Here is a 23,476-nt window from a genome sequence, read left to right as displayed (position 1 = left end):
CTAGACATTGCAAATGAACTCCAGACGCATGTGCCACCAGGTGCATCTGGCTTACGTAGCTCCTGGGGAATTGAACGTGGGTCTTTAGGCTTTGCAGGCAAGTACCTTAACCACTAAGACATCTCTCCAACTCTATTTTCTAAAATTTTGATAAAAATAACTGGAAGGTTTTAGACGCACACATGTTGACCTAGCAAAACAAAAAGTAATGCCTGTTTTCAGGTGTGTTAGCACACATCTTTAATTCCAGCACTCATAAGGCAGAGGTAAGAGGATTGCTGTGACTTCAAGGCCAGCTGAGAGTACATAGTGATTCCAGGTCAGCCTGGGCTAGAGCAAGACCTTAACACCCTCCCCCACAAAAAGTAATGCCTATAAAGTGACAATGAAAAAAAAAACTATAAACAAAATAATGAGCAAATAATTTACTTAAGACTGTTGATAATGGAACATGACTTTACTATTACTATTATGGAAATATTACTAAAGAGTAGACAACACAATGTTTAAACTAAAATTTATTAATATTGACAATCTGAACTTTGTGTTTCAGATAAGCATGCTGTATGTAAGCCCTGGGATGTTTTTCAAAGCACAGTGTGTCTGGAGAGGGACATAAATGCATCCAATGCCTACAGAAAATGTATTATCAATGGAAGGATCTAGAAAACACTGCTAACAAATCATCCAACATTTTATTTTATTTTAAATTTTTGTTTTTAAAAAACATTTTTATTTATGTATTTGTAAGGAGGGAAGCAGGGAGAGAGAAAAAGAGAGAGTCTTGAAAACACTGCTTACAAGCCACCCAACATTTGATTTTATATAATTTTAATCTTTGGTTTAAAAAAATTCCTTACATATTTGCAAGGAGGAATGGAGAGAGTAACAGTGAGCAAGAGAGAGACAGACAGACAGACAGACAGAGAGAATAGGCACAACAGGGCTGCAAATAAACTCCAGATACATGTGCTATCTGCACATATCTCTCCTCCACGTGGCTTTGCAAGGAATTGCCTTTGACCACTGAGCCATCTCCAAGCCCTTTATTTTTGTTTATTAATTTAGCATGCTCTAGTAACATACTCTGGATAGTAGATATTGCTAAATTACCTGGAAGATAGAATATATTTTGATATATTGATGAACTTTTTATTTGAAATTGATCTATCTTTTGTCTAATGATACATAGACATCATAATAATGATCATATTCTGTCAGCTATAAAATGATCCACATACACATACAACAGGTTATTTGAAATTTTTTATATAATAGACTCAGGTTTTAATTTTAATACAGTTGATTTTATCAATCTTGTTATGGTTTCTAGTTTGTTTTGTAAGTGTTCTTTTCTCTAGGTCATGGAGAAAGTCTTCCATATTTGCTTCTAAATATCTGTTTTATCTTATACTTAGAGTTTAATCTGTCCCAAAATAACTTTACATCTGCTGTCGTAATATATATAGCCAAATTACTTTGAGGCCTTCCATGAAACCAGGAGTCTCATAGTGATTCATTGTGCGACAGGCTACTCAGGGAAAATAGAGAGACAAACAGCCAGCTTTAAACATATGCATGAGAATTTCCAGTGGACATTGCCTTGCACTCAGGACACAATGAATATACAAGGATGTCATGTCCTGATCATAGCTTTATGCTGTCATGAATTAAACTACAAACCCACTAGCTGACTTCCCAGTTGTTGCTGAGAGCCTGACTTCTAATTGGCAAGCCTCTGGGAGCTAATGGGATTGATGTATAGTATAGGTTCCTGGGTCCTTACATGGGCAGGTGGGCACTTTTCTCATTTAGATGCAGAGGTGGCCTCTGACAGTTCAAGTGACCTGGCATTTCCTGTACACTGTGGGGATAAAGAGCAAAGCAGAGCTGAAAGCAGGCATCTGAGTAAGAGGGCAGGGATTTTTCATAGACTCTCTCCCTGCTTTACACAAGTAAGACACACGGGTCCCAGCATGTCCCTAAGGAAAGAAAGGAGGAACTGGACCACTATTCAGCACCCAAAATTTCACAGCTTCTTCTTGACAAAGCTACTTCTACATTGCTTATTTCAGGATATTGATATGGATTGACACACTAATAACCTGGAGAAGATGGAAACACAAATATCAGTTTGAAAAATCATATGGTTTGACAAAAACCTCACATGAGGGCTATCAGACAAGACTAAAAGCAGTTTTCACTTTATGTCATTTGTAAAACTCAACAAAGACAGTCGAGGAAAATGAACTGACGGAAAACATGTTATAAATGAAAAAACAAGAAAAGTCATGAGAAACTTACTCTAGTGAAGTGAAGATAAGTAACTTACCTGACAAAGAACTCAGGTGACAATAATATATGCCTACTAAAATCAGAAAAGACCAGTGATTTTAACAAATGCATATGCATGAATCTAAATGCAGCTGGTTTCAACAAAGGTGCCAAGAATACAAGCCTCTCTCATATGTAATTAATCAGATAAAAATGGACAAATTACTTCATTAGACAGTTCTCAAGACATGCACAGAAGGCAAGAGGTGTGTGAAAAATGCTCAGCATCTTATCACCATGGAAATGCAAATTAAAACCACAAGGAGGTATCACCTCACTCCATTTAGAAAGTCTGCTACAAAAAAAGAGTAAACTAATGGTAGTGAAGCCATGGGGCAAATGAACACTTGCATGTGGCTTGGGGAAGATAAATTGGTGGAGCCATCAAATAAATCTTACGGAAGTAGCTCAAGAAACTGAACTTGCATATGATCCAACAATCCTACTCTGGTTACATATCCACAGGACATGAAATAAGTATGTTTGGGAGATGTTTGCACATTCAGATTAATTGCCACAGAATTCACAAAAGCCAATAGGTAAGACTAACCAAAATGTCCATCGACATACAAGTGGATAAAGAAAAATGCAGCAGTCATACTCAAGGGTTTATTCTCCACTACAATTAATAAGGAAATCATGTCACTTTAAAGTAGGTATATCATAGAAACTGGAGGACCCCATGTGGAGCCACAGCTGGATAGAAAAGCACAACTTGATTTTACTTGTATGGTGCATCTAGAAATCTCAATTTAATTGAAATGGAGTGGTAGTTGTCATAGGCATGGTTAAAAAGTGTGGGAAAAGGCTGGTCAATGATGCAAAATTACCACTAGGAGGACAAATACATTCTAGCTGTATGTGAACATAGCAAACTTCAAGATAATTATAACAAATGACTTTCAATGTTCTTATCATAAGAAAATGGTATTTTAGGAGATGGATATGATAATTATCACAGCTTCACGCACTTTATTCTCAGTGGCTGCTCATAAGAGTCCTTACTCACCACAAATGCCTGGCTTTTCAGACCTCCTTTTAAAATCTGGAGGGATCCCTCTAGGACCCTGTGATTCCTGCCAGCACAAATAGTCATGAAAAAATAGAACAGATTCTCCAAACGAAAATGAGAACACTTTGAATAAAAGTAGATAAGCCTAGACATTAGAAAGATATGTTGATGAGTGGCTCCATTCTTCTTTACTTAAAGAGCAGTGGAGAGTCTCTCTAGAGCCTAATGCTGTCCTGTTCTAGGGAAACTGGCTTGATTCTCACAGCCAAGATATGAGTTCACCTGCACTGAGCAGGTTTCATATCAAAACTCTGAGCAGTTGGTTACCTACATTGACTGTGTGCCACTATTGCACAAATGTATACTTGTTGCTTTGCTCATTAACTTTGTAACTAGCAGGATCTACTGTTTAATCAATCTATGGGCAACTGTTATTCTCTAGACATTCTCATCAGGAGAGAACAAGAATGCATCAATACATCAAGAAGTGAAAGTCGGGCTGGAGAGATGGCTTAGCAGTTAAGCGCTTGCCTGTGAAGCCTAAGGACCCTGGTTCGAGGCTCGGTTCCCCAGGTCCCACGTTAGCCAGATGCACAAGGGGGTGCACGCATCTGGAGTTCGTTTGCAGAGGCTGGAAGCCCTGGCACACCCATTATCTCTCTCTCCCTCTATCTGTCTTTCTCTCTGTGTCTGTCACTCTCAAATAAATAAATAAATAATTTAAAAAAAAAACACAAAAGAAGTGAGAGTCAACTGTCAACCAGGAGATGATCACCTCCACCTCATCTATCTAAGCCAAAAAGTTATTACAAAAGATGCAGTTACAGGAATACTGCTCTCATGGATAGACTGAAAACCAGCACCAGGAAAATGACAACAGATGCTATGGTCACTCAAACCTCATAAAAACAAAAATCCTGATGCTACAGAGAAGACCACACTAAATCAGATCTCTCTATTGCCCACCAATGCTCAAGGGATATCATGGATGAAGAGGAGGAAATACTGTAAAAGCCTCAGGGTGGGTGGGAATAGCCTGAGGCACCATATGTCTCCTAGCCCAGCAGAGACTGACTGAGCCCTCTTGGTCCCCACATTGAATGCCGGTAACACCAAAAAAAAAACCCTCAACAGAAATGGAGCAGGGGAGAGGGAATCTATGCATGCAAACTTTTTTATAAAAATATCAATTCATTAAAGAAAAAGTTGGTCATGTGCCAACTTGATGCCAAGGTCAACCAATGACTTAAACAAAATTCTGAAATTTGCACTAAAATGAATGTAACTGGAAAAAATTTTACTAAGTGAGGTAACCTAAGCTCAGAAAGGCAAAAGTCACATGTTCTTCATCATGTGTGTATCCAAACTTTTCATGTTTGTGTGTATGTAAATAAATTTTGAGGAGGATGTAAAAAAATTAGAACCTAAGTGCACTGCTGATGAAAATACAAAATGAAGCAGCCATTCCATGAAACACTTTTGAATGTCCTCCAAAACATTCAAAACAGAATGACAGATGATTCAGTGATCCAAGTTTTGAATGTATATTCAAAAGATCAAAGCTGGATAGCTTAAATATTGGCATTAGTAGGTTTATCACAGCACACTTCAAACAGCCAGGAAATGAAAGCAACCCAAATGGCCCATGTGAATTGACAGATGAACATGACAAAGAAAAAGTGCCTAGACATTTTCTAATAAGATCACACCCTTAACATGTAATGCCAACCTCAAAAGAACAGTCAGTGTGAAAGAACAACAAAAACCCTCTCATTCTGTTTATTGTTTTAGGCTTGAATTTATCAAAGTAATTATGTATTACCTTTGAGAGTAATAGTAATATCTACTTTAGACATTTTATCTTTAAAGTCTTCATAGTAGCCTGGTGTGGTAGCACACATCTTTAATCCGAACACTTGGAAGGCAGAGGTAGAGGATTGCTGTGAGTTCAAGGCCACCCTGAGACTGCATAGTGAGTTCAAGGTCAGCTTAAACTAGAGTGATATCCTACCTTGTAAAAAACAAATAAACAGGCCAGGCATGGTGGCACACGCCTTTAATCCCAGCACTCAGAGGCAGAGGTAATGAGTTCAGGGCCACCCTGAGACTACAGAGTTGATTCCAGGTCAGCCTGGACCAGAGTAAGACCCTACCTTGAAAAAATAAATAAATAAAACAAATAAACAAACACAGGTATTGATAGGGCTGGAGAGCAGAGAGATGGTTTAGTGGTTAAGGTGCTTGCCTACCAACTCTAAAGACAGGGGCACTGTTCGCCAGTACCCACATAAACCAGATGCACAAGGAAGGGGATGTGTCTGGAGTTCATTTGCAGTGTCTAGAGGCCCTGTTATGCCCATTCTCTCTATCTTCCTCATTCTCTCTCCCTCTCTCAATAACTAAATAAGTAAATAAAGTCAGCAAAATAAAAATTTGATAAAATAGAAGAAAACAGGGACTAGAACTAGAGAAAAGGCTCAGTGGTTAAGGCACTTGCCTGTTAAGCTTAATAAGCCAGGTTCGATTCCCCAATACCCAGGAAAAGCCAGTTGCACAAAGTGGCACATGCATCTGGAATTCATTTGGAGTGGCTAGAAATCCTGGTGTGCCCATTCTCTCTCTTCCTCTCCCTCTCTCTCTCTCTCTCTCTCTCTCTCTCTCTCTTTCATTCTGTCTCCCTCTCTCTGCTTGAAAATAAATAAATAAAAATATGTTTTAAAAGATAAGGGGAAAAAAAGCAATGGCCATTTGAAAATTTAAAAAATGAAACCATATAGAAGAACTTGACCAGAAAACCAGATCAAGATCATTCATATGGAAAACATGTGTCATTACAAAAGAAAGTTCCTAGACAGATAGATGCTAACATTTGTTTCAATAATCAAGTTATATGTTTTTAATGAGGAATGAATGAAAAACAATGTCAGTAACACTTACCATGAGAAATAATTAATAGTTAAACAGAAACAAAATGTAGTAAGCACACTTATACCAAAAACTGTAACACTGAAAACAAGAGTTAGTAATGGAGATTAAACAGTAATAAGGAATTGTGATACAGAAAGACATGAAAATAAAGAGGCTTAGTTTCTCTAAATTGAAGACAAGAGATATCTTTTTATATGATATTATGAATTAAGTTGGACATATGTGTGTTACAATGGCTGACATATAAATAATGAATCTATGTTCGAAGTAGGATAAGAATAGTTAAGTAAAATCATCAGCTTCAGCCGGGTATGTTGGCGCACACCTTTAATCCCAGCACTCAGGAGGCAGAGGTACAAGGATAGCCATGAGTTAGAGGCCACCCAGAGACTTTGTAGTGAATTCCAGGTCAACCTGGGCTAGAACAAAACTCTACCTTGAAAAACCAAAAAAAAAAATTGAAAATGAAAAATTACTACATATTTTCAGAGTCAAAAGTGTGTTGCTTAGTGAGAATTGTCTCATCCATTTAAAGGAAATAAAATATGTGATGAGGGAAAACAGGAACCCAAGCTAAATGAGTCAAAACTATCTTCTAGCTCTGGGAAATATTATGGTAGTTCAAATTGTCTTCTTTTCATCATCTTTATATTTAAACTGTCACTAATTATAACATTACTTGTATGATACAAATATACTTTCAAAAAGGTAGATAATCACATTTTCCAGGGTCCATAAACCTTTACAGAGGAGGTGGTAGATTAAATATGAGCACTGCTCTCACAACTAGCCAGAGAACCTTCTATACAGGGTGATGACAGACACTAATAAGACTCTAAACTTGACAGAGGGATGGAAACTATACATAGAAAAAATAGTAGAAAATGAAAACCTAATTGAACAAGCCCAAATCTCCTTACAGGCTCTCAAGAATAGAGTCAGCCCTGTGGAGGATAGAAACTCAGATCTGGAACAGAAGAAATAGTTCAAGAGTGCAAAAATTTCAATAAGTTCAAAAATTTCTATGAACAGAACATGAGGGAACATGAGGGAAATGTCCTAACATTCAGATCATGGGAATAGCAGAAGGGGAAGAAATTCAGAGCAAAGGCATGGAGAAGTTATTTAACAAATTAATTGAAGAAAACTTTCCCACTCTCTCAAAAGAAAGCCCCATCAAGATACAAGAAGATAACAGAACTGCAAACACATTGGACCAAAGGAGAAACTCTCCAAGACATACTGTCATTAAGACTCTAAACATTGACATCAAAGAGAAAGTCCTAAAAGCAGCTAGGGAAAAACAACTCATCACATTTAAAGGTAACCCCATCAGAATCACTTCAGACTCCTCAATGGAAACCCTGAAAGCCAGAAGGACCTGGAATGGAACACTACAAACTCTAAGAACCTATGGCTTCAACCCAAACTACTCTACCCAGCAAAAGTATCCCTCATAATAGATGGTGAAAGAAAAACCTTCCATGACAACACTCATCTTTACCACCATATGAACACAAAACCAAACCTACACAGAGTATTTTAGGAAATTAGGAAATTCTCCACACAGAAGAAGCAAATAACCAATCTCAAGTGCCTACAAGAAGCTGATCACAATAACCTAACTCAGAGAAGGTACAAAAACTTCAAAGTCCATGAAAATACCAAACCACATAAACCAACATAATATGGCAGGGATCAAATCAAACCTCACATTCATTACCCTAAATATCAATGGCCTTAATTCACCCATCAAGAAACACAAGCTAACAAGGTAGATCAGAAAATTAGACCCTTCAGTCTATTGTCTTCAAGAAACCATCTCACCACAAAAGACAGACACCTCCTCAGGGTGAAAGGGTTGAAAACGATATTCCAAGCACATGGGAATAAGAAACAAGCAGGTGTAGCTATACTAATATTGGATAAAGTAGCCTTCAAACCAAAAATAATCAAAAAAGCCCAAGAAGGCCACTTCTTACTGATCAAGGGAACAATCCAGCAAGAGGGTATCACAATCAACAATCTTTATGCACCAAACACAGGTGCACCACAGTTCATAAAACAAAACCTACTCAACAATAAAACAGAAATAACCACCAACACCATCATACTTGGAGACTTCAATACACCATTATCAGCAATAGATAGATCATCCAAACAGAAACTCAACAGGGAAGTGAGAGAGCTCAACAAAACCATAGAACATTTAGACCTAAAAGACATCTATAGAACATTCCACCCCAAATCCTTAGACTATACATTCTTCTCAACTGCCCATGGAACCTTCTCTAAAATAGATCACATACTGGGTCACAAGCCTGCTTCCACATATTTAGGAAGATTGACATAATCCCGTGCATGTTACCAGATCACAATGCTATGTTGCTAGAAATTAACAACAAAACACCCACCAAAATCCCACTGGCTCCTAGAAACTGAACAGCACACTTTTAGACAACAAATGGGTAGTGGATTAAATAAAAAAGGAAATTCAGAAATTTCTAAAAATGAATGACAACGAGAACACATCGTACCAAAACTTATGGGACACAATGAAGGTGGTCCTCAGGAGCAAATTCATAGCAATAAATGCCTTCATAACAAAGACAGAGAGATCCCAAATCAATAACTTAACTATCCACCTAAAGGCACTGGAAAAACAAGAAGAATCCAACCCAAAAAGCTCCACACATAAAAAATAATTAAGATCACAGCAAAAATTAATGAGTTGGAAACTAAGAAAACAATTAAGAAAATTGATGAAATAAAGACTTGCCTCTTTGAAAAAGTAAACAAGATTGATAAACCCCTGGCTAATTTGATCAAGCAAAAAATTGAGGCACTTGAAGTTAACAAAATTGGAAATTAAAGACCCTACCTCAAAGCCGGGCGTGGTGGCGCATGCCTTTAATCCCAGCACTTGGGAGGCAGAGGTAGGAGGATCACCATGAGTTCGAGGCCACTCTGAGACTACATAGTGAATTCCAGGTCAGCTTGAGCCAGAGTGAGACCCTACCTCGTAAAACAAAAACAACAACAACAAAAAAGACCCTACCTCAAAAAACTGAAGAAAAAAAAAAAAAGGTTTTTGCCAGGCGTGGTGGCGCACGCCTTTAATCCCAGCACTTGGGAGGCAGAGGTAGGAGGATCGCTGTGAGTTCAAGGCCACCCTGAGACTCCATAGTGAATTCCAGGTCAGCCTGGTCTAGAATGAGACCCTACCTTGAAAAACCAAAAAAAACAACAACAAAAAAAAAATTGGAAATTAAAAAGGAGAGATCACAACAGACATAAATAAATTTGGGAGAATCGTCAGGTCTTACTTCAAAAATCTCTACTCCACAAAATTGCAAAATATGGAGGAAATGAATAAATTCCTAGACACATACCATCTACCAAAGCTAAACTCAGAGCAGATTAATCTCCTAAACAAACCTATCACACCCATTGAAATTGAAAAGGTAATAAAAAAAAATTCTTCCCAAAAAGAAGAGTCCAGGAGCAGATGGCTTCTCAGCTGAATTCTATCAAACCTTCATGGAATAATTGAAACTTGTCCTTGTCAAACTATGCCACACAATCAGAGAACAGGGAAAGCTCCCCAACTCGTTCTATGAAGTTACTATCACCCTAATACCAAAACCAGGCAGAGATGCCTCAAGAAAAGAAATCTACAGATCTATTTTCCTAATGAACTTAGATGCAAAGATTCTGAACAAAATCCTTGCAAACCAAATTCAACAACACATCAAATCCATTATCCACCTTGATCAAGTAGGCTTCATCCCAGGAATGCAGGGGTGGTTCAACATACAGAAACCTGTCAATGTAATACATCACAAACAAGGCTAAACACAAAAACTACATGACCATTTCAAAAGATGCAGAAAAGGCCTTTAACAAAATACAACATCATTTCATGGTCAAAACATTGGAGAGAATCAGCATGGTCGGTTCATATCTTAAAACAATAAAGTCTACATACAAAGCTCCTAAAGCCCAAATAATACTTAATGGAGAGAGACTAAAAGAATTCCCACTGAGATCCGGAACAATGCAGGGGTGTCCACTCTCACCTCAGCTCTTCAATATAGTACTGGAAGTCCTAGCTCAAGCAATAGAACAGGAGAAAGAAATAAAGTGGATACAATTTGGAAAGGAAGAAGTTAAGTTAGCACTATTTGTAGACAACATGATTCTATATGTAACAGACCCAAGAGCCTCCATTCCAAAACTCTTAAAGGTGATAAACTCCTTCAGCAAAGTAGCAGGATACAAAATCAATGCACAAAAATCAGCAGCCTTTCTTTATGCAAATGACAAAGATACAGAGAAAGAAATAAGTGACATTGTCCCATTTTCAATAGCAACAAAAAAATAAAATACCTTGGAATAACATTAACCAAGGAAGTAAAAGATCTATACAATGAAAACATTAAAACATTCAAAAAAGAAATTGAGAAGGACTTAAGAAAATGGAAAGACCTCCCATGCTCCTAGATAGGCAGAATTAACATTGTGAAAATAGCAATCTTTCCAAAGGCAATCTACAGATTTAATGCAGTTCCCATCAAAATCCTAACATCTTTCTTCACAGAGATAGAAAAAATGATATCAAAATTCATATGGAAAAGCAGAAGCCCTCAGATATCCAAGCATATCCTCAGCAAAAGAAATACCTCTGGTGGCATCACCATACCTGATCTAAAGCTATATTCAAAACCATAGTAATAAAAACAGCATGGTACTGGCATAAAACAGGAGTATAAACCAATGGAATAGAATTGAAGACCCAGACTTTTGGTCAAGTAACTACAGCTACTTGATATTTGACAAAGGCCCTAACAGTATAGGCTGGAGAAAAGCCAGCATCTTCAACAAATGGTGCTGGACAAACTGGCTGACCATATCAGGAAATTGAAACTTGATCCACACATCTTGCCATGCACAAAATCAAGTACAAATGGATCAAAGACCTCAATATAATACCAGAAACTCAGCTACTACTGGAAGAAAAGTTAGGAGGAACACTCCATGATTTAGGAATGGGAAAAGACTTCCTGAAGAAAACCCCAGTAGTACAGGATCTTAAATAATCACCTAACCAATGGGATCTTATGAAGCTGAAAAGTTTCTTCACAAACATACAATAAGCAATGCCCATAGATTACCCACAGAATGGGATAAAATACTTGCTGAACATCCAACTGACAAAGGTGTAATTTCTAGAATCTACCAAAAACTCAAACACCTAAAGAATAAAAAGTCAAACAACCCACTCACAAAATGGGGCAAGGCACTGGAGAGACAGTTCACAGAGGAAGAAATACAAATGGCAAACAGACACCTAAGGAAATGTTCATCATTCCTAACCATCAGGGAAATGCAAATTGAAACTACTATGAGATTCCAGTAAGGATAGCAAACATGACAAAATCAAATGCAAACAAATGCTGGTGAGGATGTGGAGGAATAGGAACCCTCATCCACTGTTGGTGGGAATGTAAGATGGTACAACCACTTTGGAAAGCAATATGGAGACTCCTAAAATAACTGACTATAGAGTTACCAACAGACCCAGTTATTCCCTTACTGGGCATGTACCCTAAAAGCTCCATGCCTCAGCTCAGAGAGATTTGCTCAACCATCTTTATAGCTGCTTAATTCATAATAGCCAAAAGCTATCAACCCAGATGTCCATCGTTAGATGAATAGATAACTAAGATGTGGTATATCTACACAATGGAATTCTACACAGCAGTAAGGAAAAACGACACAATGAAATTTGAAGAAAAATGGTTGAACCTGAACAGCTCATTCTCAGTGAACTCACCCAATCACAGAAAGATAATTGCCACATAGTCTCACTCATCTACAGTTCCTAACCTGAATCTACCTAAGTTGCCAACACACCTACCAAGCATCTCGAGGACCAGACAATAAGGAGAGTGTGGAGGGAGGGGAAGATAAGGGAGGGGATGGGGAACACAAAACTGGACCCAAAAGGCAATGATACCATAAAACTCTACATTTTAAAAGATAAACTAAATGGTTGAACCTTCACCAGGCCCTTAGAGGAAACACTGGATTCACAAGGCCCTGGAGAGGGTATGACAAAAACTGACCATTATTTCCTCCTGTTTCTGTTTCTGTTTCTCTCTCTTTTCTCTCTCATCTCTCTATCTCTTTTATATCGCTTATCCTTTTCTTTATTTCTTCTTGGGCACTGACCTGTAACTCCTGGTACCAGCAGGTGGTTATCATCCACAATGAGCTTTTGACCACAGAGACCTACAAGGTCTCCCAAAAGAAGAAAGATTTTTGCCAGAGCACTTGATGACCCACCATAGGTTAGTGGTAAGACCCTACTGCTGAAGACACCATACACTGTTGGCACTTATCATGGAGCTACATGGCTGGAAGCTGGAAGAGTAAGTCCCCAGACAGTTAGCATATCTAGTGCTGGAAGGTACTACATGAGCAACTGGGGGATAATGACCAATATCTGTCCAAGCAATGCATAGTCTAACCTGCTTAGCAGCAAACATCCTGACATGATGCTCATACAAGTGCAATAGTGGTGCAAAGCCATGGTGGGAAACAAACTGCTCTCAATATAGCTAACTGATATGCTCAGTAGAATGGAATCCAGCTAGAGCTAGGAAACAAGTCAGAACCATATCAAAAAATGAGCCCGTTGCCCATTAAACTCTCTCTAAAAAACAATGGTTATCACATTTACTTGGTGCTAACTTCACTCTCCATTGGAGAATCTGCTTCTCTTTTTCAGGTAGACGCAGATCCTAAGGAGAGAACCACCCCATCATACCTCAAAAGGGCCCCAGCTGAAACTAAGAGTAATTGGGGAAACATACAAGAATGCTGTTTTCTTGGTGAACCAGGAACCAGCACAACAGTGATGGAGATAAACAAAGAGAAAAATCAACCCCACCAAACCAGATATCCAGAGTCACAGAGGCTTCCTAGATCTCAACACAGAAGCAGACCTAATATGAACCCAACATGGCTCAGGCAAATTTGCAGAGGAGTGGGAGGAAAGAATGTCAGAGCTACATGTTGGGTCATGACATGGAGACATTTCCTCCTACCCAAAACTAAAGGATAACCCCACAATGCATGATCCATATACCCCAATAAGAAGGGTCCCTGTGGAGCGGGTAGGACAGGGAGGAGGCTAACAATGGTCCAACTTGACCATATGCACTGACTACAAAAAAAAAAAAAAAAATTAAAGGACAAAAAAAAGACAAATTCATAGATGGCCCAAATGCCTACATTAAGATAAATAAATATAATAAGAATCTCTAGTGATGTCTACAAGTGCATAAGGATTGAATCAAGGCTAATATTTCTGACTGGATTTCACATGCAAGTTTCTATAACCAATATAGTCATTAATATTCCATGTTATGCAAAGGACACAGAGTACTCACATTATATTCTTCCTTTGAGGCTTCTTGTAGCTGAACTGCAAATTGTGAACAGCAATTCAAGAAGGAGTGAATATTATTACCAAGCTTCAAAGAGAGAACAAAGTAGCATGTTACTTGTTTTAGAATCAACTTGTCTGCCAGTCTAGTTCTTAGCCCATTCACCCTCTTTGAAAGTATTTTAGCTTCTGTGGAATTTATGCACCTTCAAACATGTAATGCAAGACATCATGCTTCAAATGCTATCCTAGCAAACACTCTTAGAAACAAAAGATGGAAGAAGTACCTTCTGAGTCTCGTGACAAACAGGCAGCTACATCTCTCTTCTCACTCCCCTCTGCACAACTGTTTCCAAGCAGTGCAAACTCACACTGCCAAAGACTGCTGGTGTGTAGGGCAGCAGCGGCCACATAAGGAAGCCACTGAGAACATAACTTGCTTGTGTTACAAAAATAAAGTAGAGCAGGGATGCAGAGAAGGGTCAGGTTACTTTCCAGAATACACAAAGCCCTGTGAACCATATCCAATATCACAAAAATATGAAAGACACAAAGACAGACAGGGGGAAGAAAGGAAAGGAGATGAAAGGAAAGGTATTGAGGTTAAGAAGTAAGAAGTGTGGGCTGGAGAGATGGCTTAGCGGTTAAGCGCTTGCCTGTGAAGCCTAAGGACCCTGGTTCGAGGCTCGGTTCCCCAGGTCCCACATTGGCCAGATGCACAAGGTGGCGCACACGTCTGGAGTTTGTTTGCAGAGGCTGGAAGCCCTGGCGCACCCATTCTCTCTCTCTCTCCCTCTATCTGTCTTTCTGTGTGTCGCTCTCAAATAAATAAATAAATAAATTTTTTTAAAAAAAGAAGAAGTGAAACTGACCTTTGAAGAGCACATGATTGTTCATTCAAGCAAGAGACCCTGTCTCAAGCATGGGGCAAGGAGAGAACAAACACCTCAAAGCTGCCATGAGACCTCTAGCAGTGCACAGTGGCTTCCATACGTGTGCACATGTGGACACACACACACAAAATATCAAAAAGTAGACTCAAGATACAGATTTGTCTCAAATATATCTGAAGGTGATCTTGGCTGATCAATACACTCAATACACTGCTAATTTCCCTGGGGATCATTCACAGAGAAGGAATTCATTCTCACAGCACATGTGCACTCACACAACAAGGCTTAACCCTCTTTAGGACCCAATTTCTCTCCAATGCTGTTGTGAGCACATACAGATAGAGATAAATCTTGCTCTTCAGTGGTCACTCCTACTTCTCCACCCTCAGTGACAGGTCCATAAGCATCTTCCAAGCTAGCAACAGCCTGTGCAAAAATAAAAAGTTAATTGAACATTTGCAGTTTAAACTTATGATAAAATGAAATGTAAATACACAGTGAACCATTCCACAACTTCTTGGCAGTCAAATTTATTTCTGCCAGTAGCATAAGTGTAAGCTTTCCACACCTTGCTCCTCCCTGTATTATTAAGATTTCCTAACAATAGTCAATGATTCTTGAGCCTACTCCATAGCAAAGGAGAGATGTTCCAGGACTCTAACCACTGTGTAGAGAGGAATCTAGAGGAGGAAATGCATGTCTATGACATACAAGACAATAAGACAATATAAGTAGAGTTTTTCTGAAAGTGTGACTGCCTTCATTCTCTTCTGAAGAAAGTAGGAAAACAGGCATGTGGCAACTAGAAACAATACATTGGTGAAGAACACTCTGAGCTAACAAGCTTAGAACAAATTTGCATTTTAGCACTTCAATTAGCTTTCAAAACATTATTTGGAGTTAGAGAGATGGCTCACCCATTAAGGGTACTTGCAAAGCCTGATGGTTGGGTTTGATTCCCTAATGTCCATATGAAGACAAGTATGAAGGTGGCACATGCATCTGGAGTATGTTTGCAGTGTCATGGAACCCTGATGTCCCCATACTCTCCCTCTGCCACCCCCTCACCACCCCCCGTCTTTCTATCTCTCTGCTTGCAAATAAATAAATTACAAGAGTATTTGACTAATCTTTTTATATTTAATCTATATTTTCCTCATCCTCAATACTTGGTATATTTACAAATCAAGTGTCAAAATCACCATGTAGAGCCAGGCATTGTGGCGCATGCCTTAATCCCAGCACTTAATCCCAGGGAGGCAGAGGTAGTTCAAGGCTACCCTGAGACTACAGAGAAAATTCTAGGTCAGTCTGAGCTAGAGTGAGATTCTATCTAAAATAGCCACAAAATAAATAAAAATCATTACGTAAAAAGAATCTCAGAGAAAGATATTTTTCCAATATTAAGTGCTATCTTTTCAGAACTTCAGATGAGAGTTCACCTGTGTGAACATCCCCCAGGACAATTTGGCAAACATATAGTGCCATGGTTCATTGCCAGAGTGACCATCCATGCCCTGTGATTCCAATGGAAGAACCATCTTGTATGTGGAGTCCTCCTCATCTCCCTCCACATTCTGGAAGCAATACATTCTCCCAAATGTATACCTATAGGATAAGTCCATTACAACTACAGCTGACTCTTAAGATTGCTGCTAGCAAATTCCCAAACCAATGACCATCTTGGGGACTCCTTGAATATGGAGTGCCTTACCGTCTGCAGGTGTTTGGTGATCCTCCTGACCATTTCACCTGCTAATGATTCTTTTGTCTTACTCGATGGAATTGGCAAGGCATACCGCATAACAGATTCTCCTGTGGGAGGAGACCTTAGGACCATTGGTTCAATTTTATCAGGTACTGATTTTGCACCCAATTTTTCTTTTTGTTTAGGAGAGAGTGGTGACATAAGTTGTCCTTTCTTATGGGGCAAGTCTGGAACATTTGACAATTTCTTAGTAATGGCTGCCAGATGCTTTGCAGATTGCATTTTGTGATTGATTAATGTTCCAAATTATACATGAAAAATCTAATTTGGCCCTGTGGATAAAACATTAAGACATTCAAAGAAAGATACCATCCATTTAATTAATTAACAAAGCTAAATTATTCTAACCTAATTCAAATATTGAATCTATTTCTATTGTTCTGTTACATCAGATATCTGCTCAAAGTACATTGCTACAATGTAGATATGAAATGTACTATACAGGCTCATGTGTTAAATGATTGGTCATTGGATGGTGGCATTGTTTTGTGAGTGGCAACTTTGGTAGGTGGTAGCTAGCTGGAGAGGGTAGGTAAGAGGATACTGACTTTAAGACGACACCCAACCCATTCTCCTCCTCTCTGCTTCCTGTCTACCCTGAGGTGAAAAACCTCATTCTCCAACTGCTCCTCAGGCATGATGTTCAGTTTTACCATGGGTATAGATACACAGCCACATCACCATAGATATAACCCTCTTAACTTGTGAACCAAACAGATACTTCCTGCCTTTATGTATTCATGGCAGGTAATTTGCCACAGAAACACAAACACCAAGAACTTCTGAGAGTTACCTTTATACTTTGGTCTATTTTGCACTGTGATTACATTAAAAAATTAAAATTGGGCTGGAGAGATGGCTTTCTGGTTAATGCACTTGCCTGTAAAGCAAAGGGTCCAGGTTCAATTCCCTAGGACTCACATAAACCAGGGGCACAAGGCAGTGTATTGTCTGGAGTTGATTTGCAGTGGTTAAAGGCCCTGGCATGCTATTCTCTCTCTCTCTCTCCCTCTCTCTCTCAAATAAAAAAAAATAAATTATAAAAAAATAAAATTGGGCTGAAGAGATGGCTTAGCAGTTAAGGTGCTTGCATACAAAACCTAAGGACTCAGATTCAATTTCCCAGAACCCATGTAAGCCAGGTGCACATGGTGGTGCATGTATCTGGAACTCATTTACAGTGGCTATAGGCCCTGGTGTACCCATTCCATTTCTCTCTGTCTCTCTTTATTTTTCATAAATATAAATAAGATATATAAAAATTTAAAATTGTACCAATAACTTAGCTGAAGATATGTACGATAACCATAGCAATAATAGATTCATTTCTTTAAAATAAAATACACATCATTACATGTATTAAATTGATCTCTGAAAAGTCAACACTGTGACACCTCATAAAGCTACTAAGAGTTACATTATATAATGAGACATTCTATCAGAAAGAGAAGCAATGAAGGGAAAAGTTGAGAAATGAATGACAAAATTAACAGGTATGTAGAACTATTTAAATTCCAGTATCCAGATAATGGAGGATGTAGAAGTGAAAAGTATAATGAACAGAAGGAAATCTTTGAAGAAATGCTGAAGATAATATTCATTATCTTCAGAAATATAGAGTAGTGGAACCTACAAGTCAGGACTATTCACAAAATATGATGCTGGAGAGAGAGCTCAGCAGATAAGGTGCTTGTTGCAAAGCCTGATGACCCAAATTCAGTTCCCCAGCAACCACGCAAAACCAGATGCACAGAAACTGGGTGAACATGCATCTGGAGTTCTTTCGCAGTGGCTATAGGCCATGCTATGCCCATTCTCTCTGTATCTCTCTGCTTGCAAATAAATAAAATAAAAACTATTTTAAACTATTCACAAAATATTAAAATTAAACAAATAAAAATACACCACTATGCATATTATAATAAAATGTAAGATACCCATAAACGACAAAATGAAAATCGTTTGAAAACAACATAAACCAAAAAGGAGGATAAATGATGACATCCTTTAAGAATATTTGTTCTTAAAGGCTTGTTTATTTTTTAAGTATAAATAATGATCAATTCTATAGTAAATGAGAAAATAGAAGCCTACATTTGTTGAGATGATATTAAGAATGACTGAAGTTTTGAAGAAGCACTATGCAGTATTCAGATGGTCATGCAATACATTTTAATAGCCTGGCAACACGATTTATTTTTAAACAGAAAAAGGTCCCAGTCACATACCCATACAAAATATCCACACCAGATAATGTAGCAGACTATTTAGTGACTAAGATATAAAATCAAATCATTACCAGTAATGTTATAAAATGAATCACTCTGAACTGGGGTTGGGGCTGAGGCTTATCATCCAGCTCTTAGCTGGCTGAGGCACAAGGATCTTCATAAATTTCAGTCTATCCTGGGTTACAAAGTGAGTTCTAAACCATCCTAGGATTGAGTGAAATTCGTTCTCAAAAGAAAGTAGGTAATTATATAAAAATAAATAAGTAAAACTTTGATTACTATGAAAAAGGTTTTAAAAACCTAGTTACTGCCAGTTATGTTTAACATAATACCTAGTATAACCAGGCAATAGCAACTGATATGACTGTGGATTATAAAATACCAATAGACTTACAGGTGAATCTTGAATAAGATTTTCAACAATAAAAGCACTGTTGGTGAAATATCATACATATATTGAAGGGACTACCTACAAAAAAATTAATAACACACAACTCAGAGACAGGGATATTTGCCTCAAATATGTAGAAAAGTGTGGAAGTCATTCATCTGTGACCTGAAGGACAGCAACAATTTCAATCAAGTGGATAGACGAAAACTTCCATGACTTCAATACCAAACAAAACTATCAGAAAGAAGTGGCAGGAATATGAATGGAAATTTTGCTAAGAGTAAGTAAGTAAATAATGTATTACCAGAAAAGGACATATGACCAAGAGGAAGGGTTTTAGATGAGAAAAGTTGACAAGCTTACATGTTGCTTGATCTTATTTCTGTTTGTCATAAAATTATGTACAGAACCTGTGAGTGCAACCTTGCTAGGAACTAGGATGTCTGCACATACCACCAAGGTAAGCTAATGCCAGACTAGGGTGGATCCTGGTCCCATGGCCATGATATACAAAGTAAGGACACAGAGAGATACAGAGAAGAAGATGCCACTGTATAGCAAGAAAGCACTGGAGTGATGAGTCTGTAAGCCAAAAGATATCCACGACTGCCAACTACCACAGAAACTTGGAGCAAGGTACACATTCTTGCTCCAAAAGGAACCTGCTGTGCCACATCTTGATTTTAACCTTCTAGCCTCCAGAACTGTAACACCAACTTGTGTTTCAAGTTACTGTAAAGACAGAAAAATGTTATGCTTCCCTACATTTCTTTGTACCTAGCCTAGAGAAATACAGAAGTCACTTCCTTATAGGATGCTCTGCTGATGGCAGGCAAACAGGAGGCTCTGTTAATAGCAAGTAAACAAGACGCTCTGTTGGGATGAATGGCATTTACTCGGGCCTGCATTGTTGAGCAAACTCCTTAAGATAAGTGACACTCCTGGTCACAGGCCTACCTCGGCCCCTCAGGTGATGCTTCCTGTAACTAACCAACAGATCTGTTCACAAGTAACTTTTCTTTTTTTACTTTTATGGCTGTAACTGTCATATGTAAACTGTGATTCAAGGTTTACCTCCCATCCTGTTTTCGTTCTAACATCATGTAGTTATTTTATTAAAAGCTGACACTCTGTACAGTTCACAGCTACTGTCCCCAAGACTCCCTCTGGGGAGCAGACCTGGTATAACAGGCCTTTTTTTCTTTTCTTTCATTTTTTTTACCCAGTAAAACTTTGTCTCACATTCCGTGAGTCGATGGTCTTAGTTGTGCCACACCGGACCCCATAAAATTACCAAATTTACCCAGGAAATACATGAACATGCTGAGGGAAATAACCCGGGGGCAATCAAAAGGTCCGACTGAGAAAGATTGAGTCTATGGAACATTATCTTTGAGTAAGCAAGAAAGGGTTGTTAAAAATATGGTAGTTTGCTTTAGATATGCTCACAAACTTTATTTATAGTAACAGGCAGAAAGGCAAAGATGTGGATTCCTTCACAAACCAGTTAACGATACAACAACCACATGATGCTAAAAAAAAAAAAAAAAAAAAAAAAAAACACTGCCTACAAAACAGCACTCTGAAGGTTCACATGAACTAAGAAATAACATGTGCAGAAAACATTTCTCTATCCATAGGGCAATAGCAAAGAAAATTCCACATTTACATTAACCCATGAAACAAGCCTAGGAGGTAGATTTTATATCACCATTAATTTTACCATATTTGACACTTTATGCCATTATGACAAGTGTTCTGTAGTGTTGCTGTTCATGATTATCTTGATATTAATATCAACACTCTAATGATATGTACAGAAAATAAGGGGAAACAAGGGAAATGGAGTGGTCTTGGGGGTTTTGGGAAAGCAATGAAGTGCCTGAGGTACCACATCCAGAGAAGCTCGTCCTCCTCGGAGGCAGAAGCAGCAGAGACCTGGAGATCAGCCAGGGCGCTTTCCAGGCAGCACTGAGCGCCGCGCTCCCCAGGGCCCCTCCAGCCGGCCCTGGTGTTTACCTGCAGCCTGGGGGGAGTTGGCTTTCGGGGTGGCCTGGCTTTATGGAGGCGGGCCCTAAGGTAAAGTTACAAATTCCAAGTTTCCTAGACCGCCTGCAAGGAAGACAGCGAACTGTTCAGATGCCAGCCCCTCCTCTGTACTGAATGACATTGGCGCTGACAGGGGAAAGCGGGCCTTGGTGCCCAGGGCGGTAGCAACGACAGCGCGGCGCGTGCCAACGGGTCCGCCCTGAGCCTTCCTGCCCTCATTAGCCACAGGAACTGCAGGGCGGGCACTGTCCGCTCCACTCTACCCGGGCGCCCAGGAGCCCAGAGTGTGGTTCACCCTGCATCTGCATAGTAGGGACTTTTTGTGACAGTGTGTGTGTGTGTGTGTGTGTGTTTTCCCAGTGTGGAGAATGGACCAGGACACTGAGGTGTGGTAGCCAAGTAACTGCCACTCACTTACATTCCAAGCCTGACCATCTACAGAAAAAAATCTTTGTATGGGTGCGGGCTATGCCTGAGTATGTGCGCGCACGTGCGTGTGCGTGTGTGTCTGTGTGTTTGTATGCATGTGTCTGTGTGTGTCTGTGTGTTTGTGTGCGTGTGTGTGTGTGTGTGTGTGTGCGCGCGCGCTCGTTCCACCTGGTGTGACGTTTGCCTTGAGCATCGACCAGCAAAGGTGCACATGGGGCCTGGAACAAGGTCAGGACTCAAGGCAGGTGGGCACAGGAAGGCAGCACCATGCCTGGGCACTTACCCGTAGGAGCTCAGAGCCATCCCCGGACCTCAGCTGCAGAGCATCCTGAGTCCAGGGACCATGGTGTCGCGGTCAGGGCCTCTAAGCTCCTCTCCGCAGGCCACGGACAGTCTCCCCGCGGAGACCCACACAGGTCCCGAGGGCCACCAGGTTCCAGCTCGCAAGTCCCATTGCATCTCGGGAGACCAGAGAGGCGACTCTGGGTGAGAGAAGCGCTGCAAGAGAAGAGCAGCAGCCGCTCGGACCACGTCCAGCAAGAGGCTGCCCTCAACGGCGCCCCAGGGAGCCAGGCTGGTTCAGACAGGAGCAGCAGCGCTGTGCGCATGTGCCGCCAACTGTCCAGGGCCCAGGCTCCTCTAGCCACTGGCCTGGTAGACGCCTGCTGCCTGCTACAGGGAGCCTTGAGGAGTCGACCAGGGCCGCCAGGCCTCAGGCCTCACACAGGAGCCCAGTGCACTTTCCAGCTCAGTAGATCTTTCTCCTGCTCCTCTTCTTCCTGCCTAGACGTCCAGTTCTGCTCGCCCAGAGGATCCCAACTCAATGGAAATTGTACGTTTGCCTATTTCTCTCAGCAGGTCTCCCGAGTTTTTCTTTATACATTTAGTGCTGTAAAATTTGAATTTTTAAAAAAGATTTCATTTATTTAAGGTCTGGAGAGTTGGCTTAGTGGTTAAGGTGCTTGCTGGTACCAAGCCAAAGGACCCAGGTTCAATTGCCCAGTATCCATGTAAAGCCAGATGCACAAGCTGGCACATGGGTCTGCAGTTCCTTTGCAGTGGCAAGAGGCCCTGGCACACCCATTATCTCATCTCTCTCTCTCTCTCTCAAATGAACAAATAACATATTTAAGAAAATATTTTATTTATTTGAGAGAGAACTGTGTGAGTATATGTATATATGTATGTGTGCTTGCTTGCCATGTTACCTGTGTGAGCTTATATATACAGGTGTGTTCATGTTTGCTGTTACCTGTGTGAGCATGTACATACAAGAGTGTGCATGTGTGCTGTGTTACCTGTGTGAGCTTATATATACAAGTGTGTGCACATTTGCCGTGTTACCCATGTCAGCACATACATACAAGTGCGTGCATGTTTGCCGTGTTACTTGTGTGAGCATGTACATACAGGTGTGTGCATGTTTTCCATGTTACCTGTGTGAGCATGTACATACATGTGTGTGCATGTTTGCCATATTACCTGTGTGATCTTATATATATACAGGTGTTTGTATGTGTGCCGTGTTACCTGTGTCAGCACGTACATACATGTGTGTGCAGTTTTTCATGTGACAGTACGTACATACAAGTATGTGCATGTGTGCCATGTTACCTGTGTAAGCACGTACATTCAAGTGTGTACATGTTGGTCTTACTATGCCTTTGCCTCTGGTCACACAACACTGGGATTTCCCAGGTAACCCCGGGTACTAACAATCTTGATGATTTACTAGAAAATAGATGCTAGAAAGATCTCTGGGAGCAGTTGGTGAACTGAACATTTGGCTGAACCCAAGCTTCCCAGGACAGTGTGCTGGGATGAATCATGTTGCTGTGTCGATGTCCTGTTGTCCCTGAACCAAAGAGAGCGGGAGACGTCTGCAGCTCAAGGGGCCATTAATAAAAGTCTTTTCTGGGCTGGAGAGATGCCTCAGAGGTTAAGGTGCTTGCTTACTTTCAATTGCCCAGTGCACATGGAACCACATG

General features: G+C 39.9%; 1 protein-coding gene across 1 annotated transcript in view; it reads right to left on the bottom strand.

Annotated features, from left to right (window-relative positions):
* The window catches only part of Ccdc7 (coiled-coil domain containing 7), a 40,109-nt gene extending 23,499 nt beyond the window's left edge, over positions 1–16,610 (bottom strand). Inside the window, exons 1-3 of the mRNA XM_004659679.1 lie at positions 16,335–16,610; positions 14,957–15,046; positions 13,732–13,815 (exon numbers count right to left, since the gene is read on the bottom strand). Coding sequence (XP_004659736.1) covers positions 13,732–13,815; positions 14,957–15,046; positions 16,335–16,610 — 450 coding nt within the window. The remainder of the gene's footprint in view (positions 1–13,731; positions 13,816–14,956; positions 15,047–16,334) is intronic.
* Between the last annotated feature and the right edge of the window lie 6,866 nt (positions 16,611–23,476).

Source organism: Jaculus jaculus, chromosome 5 (genome assembly GCF_020740685.1).
Source record: "Jaculus jaculus isolate mJacJac1 chromosome 5, mJacJac1.mat.Y.cur, whole genome shotgun sequence".
Taxonomy (NCBI): Eukaryota; Metazoa; Chordata; class Mammalia; order Rodentia; family Dipodidae; genus Jaculus; species Jaculus jaculus.
Note: the sequence above shows the minus strand (reverse complement) of the source record. Positions and strands in the feature narration are given on the sequence as shown.